Below are 14,669 nucleotides of genomic sequence, written 5' to 3' on the forward strand. Positions count from 1 at the left end.
TCACAGTTCAGTTTAAGTTGCAGCGGTGTCGGCGGCTTCTAGCTTCGCCGAAGCGAAGGCGTCCTGGATCGCGGAGAATCCTCGGGGCTCCGGAGGAGTTCTAACCTACATCGTCCACATAGGACGACTCGGGAACTCAACTCCTACCCCGGGCGGCTCACCGATCCCCTTATGCCCGGGGGAAAGGTATCAAGCCGTTGGACAGCTGATGCTTGCTGTCAAAACGGCTTTTACACGAAAACAGGCGGGAGGCAGCTGTCGGCTGCGTCCGACGAGGTCGCCTGCACACCGGAAGTCCTCTTTCTTGAGTTATTTCCCCCCCTCCCCAAACTTTTTTTAGTCAATTTTTATTAATCTCCTGAAATTCCACCCCCAGCACCCAGATAGCCCAAAGCAAACCTATAATTTTTTTTGACCTGCTCATTGTGCCCGCATGTACTGTATCTACATTTAAAGTTGCGCTTTACGATTGCATCACTTAGCAATGGAAATTCCAATTCCAATTGCCATTATAATCCAAGGACCACCTGTAAACTAGTTCTGTCACAATTATGGTTTTCCCGTTCATCTTGTTGACTGGACCATTAAGTTGTTTCCAATACTCTGTTTTTTGCCTTTTGTGAATAAGGTTTCAGAAATTCCTAGTTTTGTAATACTCCCATTTATACGTAAAAAGAAGGAAATTAAGGAAGTATAAGAGATTTATAGGAGATCTGTGTACAAAATGCCTTCTTCTCTGTAGAATGAATGGGGATTGTTCTTTCTTTGACCACCTGTTTTAACTATTACACTCCACAATAGTTGTTCCATCTTGTATAAAATTAAAAGGTAGTTCAGCATAACTTTTTTCTATTGAAACATATACATCACTCAACAATGCACCTCTTTAGAAATAGACTCTAACCAGCTCCTAGTATGTGAATTAAGTACGCACTTCATAGCTAAACATTGCTTTTCAAAAATTACCCAATGCCAGTGGAAGATATCCCATCAAGAAGGTTGACCTATTTTGGTCCCTTAGTGAACAAATTCATATTTTTGGGAAAGTTTTGCTCACCACTGTTGACATGTATTTTAAAACTGTGAGTAATGTTCAGTTGAAAACATAATGTAATGATTTTGAATATTTCTGAAATCAGCATCACTAAACCTATTAAGGACCAGTGCAGGAGAAACAAGCAGTACATAACTTCAGTATTTTATATCTGTAGGGAGACCCATAACATTGTGTGAAATAATGGGTAAAGCAGAAATGTGGTTAGTCCGAACCTACTGGGATTTTGAATTTCCACGACCTTTTCTCCCAAACTTTGAATTTGTTGGAGGTCTGCACTGCCAGCCAGCCAAGCCTTTATCTGAGGTAATTATATCCTTTGCCATTGATCTAGTAATAACAAAGCTTTTTTTAAAGAAAGTACAACAGGAAAAAATGCCTTAGAAATAGCATTTTTTTCTTTAAAGTAAATGGTAGATTTTCTTCTTTGTCTAAGATAGTTTATGGCAACTGAAAATACATAGTGCCATAGAATGAAGATTATCTAAAATTACATTAAGATTGGGGGACAGACAGATGCAATATATTCTTGAACTGCAGGTTGCATCGTAATGATTGAAAAACAGAAATGGATTTGTCTTCACCCTACCACTCAGCTACAAGTGGTGAGATGGAGAAGACTAATAAAATGCTCCAACATTTGAGAAGTATTGCATACGCAGCCAAGACAATTGGCCCTTACTCTTACCATTCACAGAATTTTCATACAAAAACTGTCTCCATACATCAATTGCTATGACCCCTTTCAAGCTTTGTGTGGCACATATCTGAGTTTTACCAGGGAGCCTGAATGAGAAGGGCTCTGTCCCATTAGCTGTAGATTTTGTGCAAGAGCAGCTTCTTGCCCAAACACTGATGAAACAGCAGCTAGAACAGGCAAAGCAGTTATACAAGAAGGTTGCAAGTGTCCATTGACAGGAAGGCCTCCTTTAGCTGCAGGAGACAAAGTTTTACAATTATCAAGTTCTTAGTCACTTCAATACTGTTTAAGAAGCTAGATGCAAAGTTTGTGGGTCCCTTCAAGGTCATCTAGTAGATCAATCCTGTAGCATCTCATTTACAATTGTCCCCTCAATGAAAATGCGTTCAATCTTTTACTATTCAACATACTCAAAGAAAAGCCCCTAGCACCTTGCGCTTCCAGCACCTGCCCCCACTGCTAGTGATTGTGGAAGGAGAAAAGGAATGCGAAGTGGTAGAGATTCCAGACTCCAGAATAAAGGGCAGAGGAACACAGTACTTGATGCATTGGAAAATATACTCAGAATCTGAACTCTCTTGGGAGAATGCCAGATATGTCCACGCCCCCGAATTAATCCAGTAGTTTCACCAACATTTCCTTGGTTAACCTTCACCGACTAAGTTCTTGGCCCTCTGCCCTGCCCAAAGAATCAGTAGCTGAAGGGATTAATCAGCCTCTGTGGACCTATCCAGGGGAGGCCAGATGGTTGAATATGCCTCCACTTCTGGCCTTCACATCCCAAGGGGTGGGTGGGAGACTAATATTTTTTTTCAGCCAGCACCACTGGATCAAAGATTGATCTGGACATGGGAGAGGAAGATTCCTTTGGAATGGCTTTACTGCCTCCACTGCCAAGTTCACATGAGAACTAAGATTCTGAAGAAACCATGCAAGAAGGGAAGGGCAGCTACAGAGATAACTATGTGGAAAGGGAAGGAGTGCAAGAGTGGAAGTAAAAGAGGGATCAGACTTGCTACTTAGCCACAAATGCAGTAAATACAATCCACTGTGAATTCTATTGACCTTTATCGTAGCAGGGTTTAACCACTGAGAATATTCTTGTGCATAGGCATTAGCAATAATTAGCAATAATCTGTTTAATTGGAGCATCACATATCCTAGTCTTTCATGCCTGACACTGGGTCATGAATTACACCTGTTGCAGGAATTATATTGTTTATGGATTCCTAATTTTCTTCAATAAATGTTACTTATCATAAGTTCTTTGATTTCTTGTGTAGTTGCTTGCCTTGAATCACAATCTGAATCAACTGATATTGTATAATGGTTAAAACTATAAGATGAAAGCCACCATGTTTCCAGTTCAAATCTTACTTTAAACTATCTAATCCAAGGTAAATAAATATAAATATGTATTGGGATATCTATGGAGAGTCTCAGTCATCCAGGTCATGGTTGTCCCAAAGGTGCTTTTTCAAGAGGCAACTGGACTTTCTTGTTTTTCTTTGAAGACATTTTGCTTCTCATCCATTTTTTTAAAATGCAGATGAACTGCTGAATCCTGTCCTGATGGGTTTGTTCTATGTTGTGCCATGCGTTTATGAAGTGGTTCTTTTGTTTCTCAATGTACAGATCTGCAGTCCTCACTGCATTGTATTGCATATACCACATTGTTCAGTTTTGTATCTGAGTGTTTTATCCTTGGAGTGGACAAGCTTCACTAAGGCAGACATCCATTTGTCTGAAATAGTACAGAATCTCTTGCTTGAGCAGGGGGTTGGATTAGAAGATTTCCAAGGTCCTTCCAACTTATTATGTTATTCTATTTCTTCTGCTTCCTTCAAATGCAAATTACTACATGCATTTTTCCCTGGTCCATCATCTGCTTGCATATGATCAAAAAGTGTGTGGTTTGAGCACCCTAATCATGGCCAACCAAAGAAAATTTAACATTTCATGTAATGATAAAAAGGTCTGATTCTTTCTTTCCTTTGCTTTTAACAGGAAATGGAAAATTTTGTACAGAGTTCAGGTGAACATGGTATTGTGATATTTGGTTCACTGGTTCAAAATATAACAGATGAAAAAAATAATATAATTGCGTCAGCACTCAGCCAGCTTCCACAGAAGGTCAGTCTCCTAGGCGTAAGTCACACACAGAAATTTCTGTGAAGGAGAATACTTTGTGGATGTTCCAGAAATCTGTCCATTTTACCCTCCAATAAACAACTGATTTACTGATTTATTGAACTGTTTACTGATTTACAAAGGATGCTTATATTTCATTATTTTCTTTTAATTGAACTGTGTCTAAAATTTTCTTATCCCAATAACTTTTAACATTTGAGCTTGAAAATTTAAAACATGTGCATTTTCAATTGATTTTATGTAACTTCTTCCTTTCTGAAAATTCCCACACTACTGGGGAAGGGATTGCAAATACTTTTTGTTAAAGCTCATGTTTTCTATGAACTTTATGGTAAAAGACCTACAAGAAATACAGTAAGCATCTATTAAATTCTGGTTATGCAGCATAAATGTTTTAAATGGCAAGTACAATTCAAAACAAAAATTACTAGTAAAATGAGTTCACTTATTTTATTGTCATAAAAAAGAATGGCATGCAATTTTATTTATTTATTGCATTTAAATTATCTTGTAATCCCTTGGAGTTTCAGCAATTTTACAAGGATGAAAAAAGTAAAAGATCCATGACACAATTCAATCCCCAAACGCAAACAAATTAGAAAATCTGAAATTCATGGGCCAAGAAAAATTATAACATGGTTTGTAATTTGGACTACATAGAATAGCATTTCAATTATTTTTACCCTAGGTTATTTGGCGGTATAAAGGGGAAAAGCTAGAAATGCTTGGAGCCAATACCAGGATCTATGATTGGATACCACAAAATGATCTTCTTGGTGAGACACCTTATGTTCCTTTAGACAGAATTAAACAATCAGTATGTTCATATCCTAAAAGATTTTGTCAAAACATTTTCATCTTTCTATTCCAGGCCACCCAAAGACCAAAGCTTTTATAACACATGGTGGAACAAATGGAATTTATGAAGCCATTTACCATGCGATTCCCATAGTAGGGATTCCCCTATTTGGAGACCAGACTGATAATATTATCCATATGAAGGCGAAGGGAATGGCTGTGGCACTGGACATCCACACAATGAAAACCGAAGATTTAGTAAATGCTGTGAATACTGTCATTCATAATGCTTTGTGAGTTGTTTGTAAACTCTTCTGAAATTGAGATACAGATTATATCTAAGATATTCATAGTAAATGGATTTTTTCTTTGATGTCATGATCATTTTTGCAAAAATAGTAATTCTGGTTACTTTACCATTTATGATATTTTATCTCAATTAGGCCTAATTTTTGTATATCTATAAAGAGATAACAGTAGAATATGTACTTTGAGCATTTTATTGGATTTGATTCTCTTCTGATTGTCTGTGCTATCTAGGATTATATGGAATTTGGAGCATCATACTTTCCCTAGTATAGGAACATTTGTGCTTTGTTCAGTATACCTAATTTCATTGTTCAGAAAAGGATCTTGAAATTCTAGCCAACTTTTTGATATTTTTTATACATGAAAATAAATAGAAAGCAATTCAAGTGTCACTGAAGATAACAAAATAGTATTTTAATGGAGTATAAACTAGCTAGCTGTTGGTTATAATAGTAATGGAACTGATTTTGGCTAAGAAACTATAACAGGCACTAAGCTACTTTGAGTTTTGATAAATAGGTAGATTGTTCTATGTAAAGTCCATAGGTATTTGAAGACTGCAGTTCTTAAATACAATAGAAAGCTGATTTCTGGGTCTTTCCTAATTTGTTCTTATTCTTTTCCTTGTTCTTTCATTTTCCAGTTTTAAGAAAAATGCGCTAAAAATATCAGAGATCCATCATGATCAACCAATAAAGCCACTAGACCGGGCTATCTTTTGGATTGAATTTGTTATGCGTCACAAAGGTGCCAAGCATTTGCAAGCAGCTGCCTGTCACTTGACTTGGTATCAGTATCACTGTCTGGATGTCATAGCCTTCTTGATTGGCTACTCAGTAATTTTTGGATTCATTGCTTTTAAATGCTGCTCTTATTGCTTTTGGAAATGTGGCAACATTTTACAAAAATCAAAAACAGATTAATCAGGTTTAGGAGACTCAGTCTCCTAAACCTGATTAACATAGTTTATGTTCATTATTAATATACTAAGATTTATTTTAATTGTTTTCATATAATTAGATTCCATTCATAACATTAAATTTTATTTCTATGTCTAAATGGTTAACAAATTTAGTTTTGATTTAGTTAAGAAATTTTTGAAGTAGAAATTGAGCTATAGTGAAAGATGTCTATGGAGATTCTCAGTCATCCAGGTCATAGTTGTCCCAAAGGTGCTTTTTCACGAGGCAACTGGGTTTTCTTATTTTTCTTTGAAGATGTTGTTTATTAATGAATGAAGCAAGGTTGACAAAGGCCACTCTTTCAAAGACAGCAGTCCACATTTCGGACAGAGAGGGCTTCTAGTTTGAAAGAGGGGTCATAGAGGCTATCTATGCAAAATTGAACAGCCCTCTCTCAACAGAGGGGGATACAACATCATCTATCTCTAGTCTACAACAGTCCTTTCAGCAGTTCCAAAAAGGCTCTACACCCATTTGCACTACTCAGGTGACCCTGATGACCCAGATAAACCTCCAGGTGGCCTCAATGACTCTCTAAAAGAATGCAAATGAACAGCTATCTGCAAGGAGTATAAATCCTTCCATTTCCTACCATCCATTCAGAGCTGAAGAAGCAAAACGTCTTCAAAGAAAAACAAGAAAGTTCAGTTACCTCATAAAAAAGCGCCTTTGGGACAGCTATAAGGAGAAGTGATTATTTTTTTTTGCAAATAGTAGCTTCTCTATAATTCTCCAAATCAAATTGTTACTTTATGTAGAAATGCATATGTAGTATTTTTTTCCCACAGAATGCCAATCACTTGTTTAAAAAATATTCATGGAAGTATCTAATATATAAGAGAGAGAGAATTAGATAAGATTAAGTGATATACTTATCTTCAGCTGTCACCCATAACAAGCATGAGGAAAAGTCAAATTAAAACACTAATTTATCTAAAACTTTTGGTTCTGTTGTATTGTTGCTTTTCAGATGGATACATATTTGCTACTGTATTAAGAGTAACAAATAAGAGTTAACAAGTATCCAAATGTTGCTGCTTTCATTAATATAATTTTTATAACTTCTATCAGAAAATACTTGATCTTAGGCAAAGCCTCCAAATGTCTCTGAGAGCCTTCACTGCAATTCACTGCCTGTCTTGTGCAATATTCTTATCAACACATGGCTTTACCAGCTGTAAAAAGGTTAGAGGGAAAATTCCGAGATTTCTGTTTTCTCAAGATTTAAAATACAAAAAATGGATTATGTATCTATCATGGCTGCTGTCCCCCAAGCCAAGTTTTGCAAAGCCTACAACCTGACAATAGCAATGGGGGAGGGAAGAGGGTTGGAATACAAGGAGAAGATTGGGGGGAGGGGAAGGGAAACTAAGCATTCTGGTCAAGGAATGAGAAGCAGGCACCTGCTAGCCAAGGTTACCTATCAATATACCAGCACTTAATAGGATGTTTGGTGATAACGGGAGATAGCCAGGGAAAAGGGAATGTTAATTGCTTTGACTGCACACAAAAACACAGAACCAGGTTTGCTAAACTTCTGTAACCATTTAAGCTCCAGTAAAGTATACTCTTGGCAAAACAATGGTTCAGAAGCCTTTCTTTGCTGGATGAATGAATGGGATGGTTGACAGCATTGTTTTCTTACAATTGTGAATAAAATGTTTAAGATAAGATACTCATATACAAAATCTTTTGTCTCCTGCAACCAACTGGCTTTTTTGACTGTAATAAATTTACAATAACTCTCATAAAATTATCTTTCTTTTCTATGCAGAGGAAAAATAGTGCTTCCCAGGATATACTGTCCTTGACAATTCATTTCTATCCTCTGGGATATCCTGTTGTCCTGCTAGCGTGACCAGGTTTTAAAGGATGGCAAGTACAGAGGAGAGAAAAACAGTCTATTTTCCTAGATACAATATTTCCTTTCTGAAAGAGGATCATTTTAAATTAAGGAGTCTTTTTGAGCACATGTTGTATTAAGATGAGTTAACCAATTGCTTTACTTGTTCTAGGCCTGCAGTATCAAACTCAATTTCATTGAGGGCTGCATCGGCATTATGGTTGCCAGATGGGCGTGGCTGGGTCACCGCGACTAGGTAGGCAAGACTGGATGGACGTGGCCAGCTTGATGGGCCGGTTTGTGGGCACCACTCCGAGGTGGCTGCTTTGCCCAGCAGGCTGCAACGGCGGCTTCCCCTCTGGGCTTGTGAGCTTCCCGGGCTGGAGGAGAGCAGAGGGGCGCTGGGGCTACTGCTGGATGGGGCTGCTGCTGCTGGTGCTGCAAAGTGAGGCAGGTGATGGGGCAAGGATGGCCTAGCTGCGGTGCTGCTGTAGCGGGGCAAGGCGAGGCATGTGGTAGGATGGGAGTGGCCTGGCTGCAAGGCCCAGAGGTGGACAAATGCGGTGCAGATTGGATGGGGTTGAGTGTGGCTTATTAGAAGCCCTGGCTCACATCTGGCTGGCAGTCGCTGCTGGCTAATGAGCAGCAGAGAGGCCAACCAGCTGCAGCCGGGCACCGCCAGAGCCTGTGTGCGCACCCAGGGGGAGCACTTGGCTGGACTGGGCTGGGCCAGGGATAAGGCGGTGCGGGCCATCTCCTTGCCGTCTCCAGGGAAGTCCCGCAGGCCAGATCTAAGCATATCACAGACTGGATCTGGCCTGCGGGCCTTGAGTTTGACATTCTGTTCTAGGCACTGTAAATCTAGAAGCTTAAGAAGAAAATCCTCTTTCTAGCCTTTTAATGCTTTTACTCCATACAAAAAGAAAACACCACAAAAAAGTTAAAAGAAAACACTATTTTAATAGAAATACAAGGGGTTTAAAGTCAGAATATTAAACCTTCATTGACCACATCAATGCATTTTCTAATCTCATAGTTTGTTTCAAAAATACCCAAATACCCAACCACACTTGATTGGTTAATCAATATTAATGTTATATTAAAATGATTTTATGAGCAATTATACATAAACTGCATTATATTCCTATGGTGACAAAATAACAAGATTGGTAAAGAATACCAGGTATTGCTATTTTTTGTTTTATTTTAGAAAAGGAAAAAAGGAGAGATGTTATTTGTGGAATCAAGATGTCCAGAAACTTTATACCTCTAGCTTTTTCATTAGAGAACTACTATAATTTACTGTAATATCAGACTATTCTTACTATAATATCAAATAGACAATTTGCTTCGTCTCAGGCATGAACAAGCATTCTTACTGGCAGTAAATTGCAATAAATAGCATGGGGCTTGGTTAAATAAACTAACATGGAAATATTCACTGGCCACCATTTTCCAAGTTTCATATTTCTATAACAAAACCATGCACTTTCCTGAGTCTGAGATTCCCACACTTTATATTTTTATGGAGTTGTTAATTTATATGCCCACAAATTTAAATATATTGGATAGGAATGGAAATTTATTTGGGTTATCATCACTACCTAGGACAACTCTGATGGTGCCTCTTTTTCTCTCTCATGCTGAGGCCTGAAAGCCTGAAATGACATTGACAAATTAATAACTAATCTTTCCTTAAGATTTAAAGCCAGAAAGCATCAAAGTCCTTGGAATTTGACTATTAGTAATTTATTATAAAAAAAGAAATGATAGCAATGTAGAATACAACAGTATTTGTGCTCACGCATGTATGCACACATACATACAGTGGACATTCTAAACAGTATGGTTAATTTGGAGAAAAAAGAGTGCAAGTGAGGTGATTAGATGAGCATTAAACAAAATACAATCAGAGCACAGGTTCAATATCATATTACTATTGCTTTCATTATTGAACAAGCTTTGCCTTTACAGAAATTAAAACAGAAACAGAAAAACAAAAGGCGACCACTTCAATACTGCCATACAGCCATCACACCCAGTATTTTTGCATACTTGATAGCAGCATTCCACCCTACCCCACTCAAGAAATATTAAAAGCTACATATCAAAAAAACAGAGCAAAAATTATGGCAGCTAATAACTTGTATTCAAAGGAACATATAATTAAATTACTGTTAAGATAAACATGTTGGGAAAATTCATCTACATTCTTTAAATATTTGTCTTCTAAACTGCTTAAATGAAAATCTCAACTGAAGAATCAAGCTTCACACGTTTTTGGCCGAAAGAAGTTTTTCAATTCACAGCTTACGGCATGCTTGGAATAGGGGCAATTATAAATTCATCTACACAATCAAGTATGGTGACTTAGGAAAATAAAAGTTTACTACCTGTAAACACGCAAATATACATGCCTTTGCTTCCTTAAGTAATTGTAGTTTCACAATACATTATCTTCTGTATCTTCCTCTTTCTCCTCTGTCTCTGTCCCGATCACATATTCTTTCTCTCTCCCTTTCCCTCCCTCGTTCCCGATCTCTGTCTCTTCGGTTATCTCGGGGCCGATCTCGTTCACGATCCCGCTCTCTCTCTCTCGGCCTGCTTCTTCGACCACTGACAACTGCTTGCGTCCGACGTAGAAAGTCATCCACCCTCATGTCATAGTCATGCTATAGAAGGCACAATAATTTTAAATATCACTAAGTTTAAAATTGCAAGTTCTTCTATCTCCTCGGGAGTTACTAAAAATACTTGGATCTAAAGGGCTACCAATTATCCAGCAACAGTTCACTGTTGTAATGTTAACATATTTAATAACTATTAGTATATACTAGACCACTGTGATTTAGATAGTAATAATCTCACAAGTCTGATTGTGCTGCCTCTCCTCTCTTATAACCATGTGATTTAAAAAGGTGTTTGTCAAGAGTTATTTCCACATACTTTCTACATGTCCTAGGCTTAATCTATGTTTTATCCTTGATTCTTTGGTAACTCTCCCCTCTCTCCCTCGGGTCATCCTCTTTACATTCTGCAGTTTCCACATGCTGATCTTTATTTTTTTAACTGAAATTTTTGAAATATGTTGCCTGCAAACCTTACCACACTGAGTTTTACAAATATGTAAATACCTCCCCCCCTTCTTTTCAACTGTGTCTGATTATAGAAGACTGGACAAGTCCTTGCAGTATTTTTGGCAAAGTTTTTGGAAGCAGTTCGACATTGACTCCAAACTACAGCTGATAGTGACTCACCTGGCTTTCTATCTAAAATGGGAATAGAACTCATGATGTCCCGCTTTCTAGCCTGATGTCTTAACCACTACATCAAATTGGCACTTCTGTAACTATCTAGTCCTAGATATTTAGCCATAGATATTTCATAATGAACACAGTAATTTTCAACCAAATCTGAATCAACCAAATTTTCCTAACTTGGAAAACAGTGACCCAGGCTGCACTTACCACTCGCTTATCCCTGTACCGTGCATCATGTGGCATGGGATGGTGTCCTGAGTAAGGAGGGTGAGCCTGTGGAGGTGGAGCATGGTGCTGGTAGTATGGGTGATGGGGAGGCTGTTCTATCCCTGGATAAGGAGGCTAAAAAGAAATATTTCCTTGTTACTCTAGTAATTTGCTACCTGAGAACATAGCAGCATCAACAGGAAAATATAATTCAATATTTGAGCAGTATTGCAATATATATCTAACATGGTATTTGAATTCTCATGCGATTAAACCTTTCTGCAACAAGTTCATTTTCTACCCCAGGAAAGCTGAAGATATTTAATGCATTTTCTTACAGCTACTACTAATAAAAAATACTCTTAAAATATTTTTTGTAAGAAGATAGAATAGAATTCCATAAATAAGAAAGATCAATTGTTAAATCAAAGTTTCAACTGAAATCACTGTAATCATTATTACTGCATCAGGACTGTGCATTGACTACAAATTTGATTTCAGACCAATTTGGTCATTCCAATCAATCAATTTTTATTACAGTCTCAGATCAGCATTACAAACAAAAGCATTAAGAATAATTTAATACAAAGAAAAAAGCGAACAAAACAATATATTATGATTAATGATGGATTATCAGTGGTCAGTTAGAATCTGCCTAATTTTGCATACAGTATAACAAAATTTGGCTACGTTTAAATAAACTACTTTGTGCTGATCTGATAGCAGTAGTGTATATAAAAGAGATCAGCATTTCCCAGGCATTTTATTAGGTGAGGTGTTATAAACTGAGGTGTAATTCCTTGCAGAAGATGGACAATAGCAGGCAGGAGTTATCGTTTCCTTGTCTACCGGGGCAAAATCTCAGTTTATATGGTATTTTTTTGTATCAGCCCTCCAAAACTGCTGTGAGAAGTGCATTGCTGCATACTAAGGTTAATGCCCTTCGGATTTTGGAACAGTTATTCAATATAAGTATCTTGCTGCTTTATAAGGGGGAATCTGGCTACTCAAAAATGACTAATTTTGTCATTTAAAAAGAAATTTTGTTTTGAGATGATTCAAAGCATTTTCCTCTACCTGGATCTTGTTTAGAAAATTCAGTTCCCCGCCCCCAATAATTATCACTGAGAAATAATAATTAACTTTCTTTAGTTTGATACCATCCATAATTCATTTCTGGAGAATCTCTTATGTACCAAATTATACTGGACATTAATAGGCTTGCTGGAATTCAATTTTTTAAAAGACGGAACCTGTTGGCAAATTAATTTCTTTGTAGAATAAATAAATTCTGGTTGACTATTATGAGATTGGATCTGTCAGTTTTCTATGAATTTGCTTAGGAAAGCTGTGAAAAGTAGATTTTATGTGGCTAAGTTTATTAAAACAGTAAAAATTAAACTACTTCAAAACATTCCATACATAAAGTAAGTTATTTCAGGTCAATGGTGCTCCAATTGGATAGTGCCCAAAATAGTCCTCTGAATCTGCAAGCATGGAGACAGGAAAGCTAATGCTCAGAATGAACTAAGACTTGGAATGGACAGAGTGTCACATAACTAAAACAAAATATCAACAAATTGCCCGAATTTGCAAGGATGGAATCAGAAAGCTAAGGCTCAGAATGAACTAAATTTACAAATGCCAAAAATATTTTTTAAAAGTTTCTTTTAATATGTAAAGAATAAGAAAAATATCAAGGAAATGATAGGTCCGCTAATAGAGAAGGTGGCAACATAGTGACAAGCATCAAGGAGAAATGGAACTGCTTAATTCCTTTTTGCATTTGTCCTTATGCAAAAGGAAGAAATAATCCAATACTCCAACAGTGAGAGACAGAACAGGAAAGGACAAAATAGGAAAAAAATAGTAAAGAAAACACCTTTCCAATTTAGATGAGTTCAAATTGCAGGGCCAGAAGCAATTCTGGAGAAACCGGCAGGTGTGACTCAAAACCACTGAACAAAATATTACAAAGCTCCTGAAATAGAGAAAGAATTGGAAAGAGGAGGATTGGAAAAAGAGCAGATGTGGTTGCTGATGGAGATTCTAAATCATCCAGGTAAATGGTCTTTCTTGGAATTTTTCCTTGAAAACTTCTCATCCAAGAAGCTTCTTCAACTGATATAGTTCCAATTTTTGAAAAAGAAAAAAGGGAAAAAGTAGAACCAGAAAACTACAGATCAATCAGCTTAACAGCAATACCAGGAAAGACTTAGAAAATATAATCAAGCAGCAGATCTGTGAGCTCCTAGAAATGGACAAGACGATTAATAAATGCCAGCTTGGGTTTGTTAAAAACAGACTGTGCCAAATAAACTTTACTGCCTTCTTTGATAAAGTGATTAAATTAGTGGATCAGGAAAATGCTATTGATATAGTATACTTGGATTTCAGTAAAGCATTTGATAAAGTAGATCAGTTTATCCTCAATGTAGAATAGACAGTACCACCACCAGATGGATTCATAATTGGCTGACCAATCACACTCAGCATGTAGCCCTCAGTGGAGCTACATCTACATGGGAAGAAGCGTATAGTGTGATTTTGTCAGGGTTCAAGGTTCTATCTTGTACTCTTCAACAACTTCATAAACAATCTAAACAAGGGAACAGAAATATCTCATCAAATCTGCAGATGATACCAAACGGGGGAATTGCTAACACTTTCGAAGATAGAGATTCAGAAGGAATTTGACAGATTAGAGAAATGAGCCTATTCATCAAGATGCAGTTCAGTAGTGAGAAAAATAAGGTTCTGCACTTAGGCAAGAAAAATCAAATGCACAGGTATAGAATAGGTAGTACCTGGCTCAACAACAATTATTGTTAGAAAGATCTAGGCATCCTAATAGATGGGCCAGTAGCATGCTGCAGTTGTCAAAAAAGCCAATGCATTTCTAGGCTGCATTGACAGAAGGATAGCATCAAGATCATGAAAGTGACTGTACTGCTCTATACTACATTAGTAAGGGCACATTTGGAATCCAATTCTGGTCACCATGATAGAAAAAAAAAGATCGTGAAACCCTTGAAAGAGTGCAGAGAAGAGCACTCTCAGATAAGGAGTCTGGAGGCTAAATCACATGATCAGCAACTGAGGGAGCTAGGTGTGTCTAGCCAAACGAAGAGAAGGATTAGGGGTGACATGACAGATGTCTTCTAATACTTGAGTGATAATCACAGATGAGGGAGTTTATTTATTTTCTAAAGCACTTGAGGACAGTATAAGAAGCAATGGGTAGAAGCTTGTTAGAGATCCTACTATTAAGGAGAGATTTCCTGACAGTGACATCAATTAACCAACAGACAGCTTTTAAAGAAAAGATTGGACATTCAATTGTCTGGGATGGTATAAGGATTCCTGCCTTGGGCAGGGGATTGGA

At 37.3% G+C, this 14,669-nt stretch overlaps 2 protein-coding genes across 2 annotated transcripts in view; one reads left to right on the forward strand and one right to left on the reverse strand.

Moving 5' to 3' along the window:
* Positions 1-5,935, forward strand: part of LOC107286748 (UDP-glucuronosyltransferase 2A1-like) — a 14,255-nt gene extending 8,320 nt beyond the window's left edge. The window contains exons 2-6 of the mRNA XM_029284001.1: positions 1,212-1,360; positions 3,762-3,887; positions 4,594-4,681; positions 4,777-4,996; positions 5,656-5,935. Coding sequence (XP_029139834.1) covers positions 1,212-1,360; positions 3,762-3,887; positions 4,594-4,681; positions 4,777-4,996; positions 5,656-5,935 — 863 coding nt within the window. The remainder of the gene's footprint in view (positions 1-1,211; positions 1,361-3,761; positions 3,888-4,593; positions 4,682-4,776; positions 4,997-5,655) is intronic.
* A 2,838-nt stretch (positions 5,936-8,773) lies between these two features.
* YTHDC1 (YTH domain containing 1) overlaps positions 8,774-14,669 on the reverse strand; it is a 49,018-nt gene continuing 43,122 nt past the window's right edge. The window contains exons 16-17 of the mRNA XM_015815156.1: positions 11,285-11,419; positions 8,774-10,489 (exon numbers count right to left, since the gene is read on the reverse strand). Of these exons, the coding sequence (XP_015670642.1) occupies positions 10,271-10,489; positions 11,285-11,419 (354 nt within the window). The 3' untranslated portion in view covers positions 8,774-10,270. The remainder of the gene's footprint in view (positions 10,490-11,284; positions 11,420-14,669) is intronic.

The sequence above is a fragment of the Protobothrops mucrosquamatus genome, unplaced genomic scaffold, assembly GCF_001527695.2.
Source record: "Protobothrops mucrosquamatus isolate PMUCROS unplaced genomic scaffold, P.Mucros_1.0 scaffold320, whole genome shotgun sequence".
Classification (NCBI taxonomy): Eukaryota; Metazoa; Chordata; class Lepidosauria; order Squamata; family Viperidae; genus Protobothrops; species Protobothrops mucrosquamatus.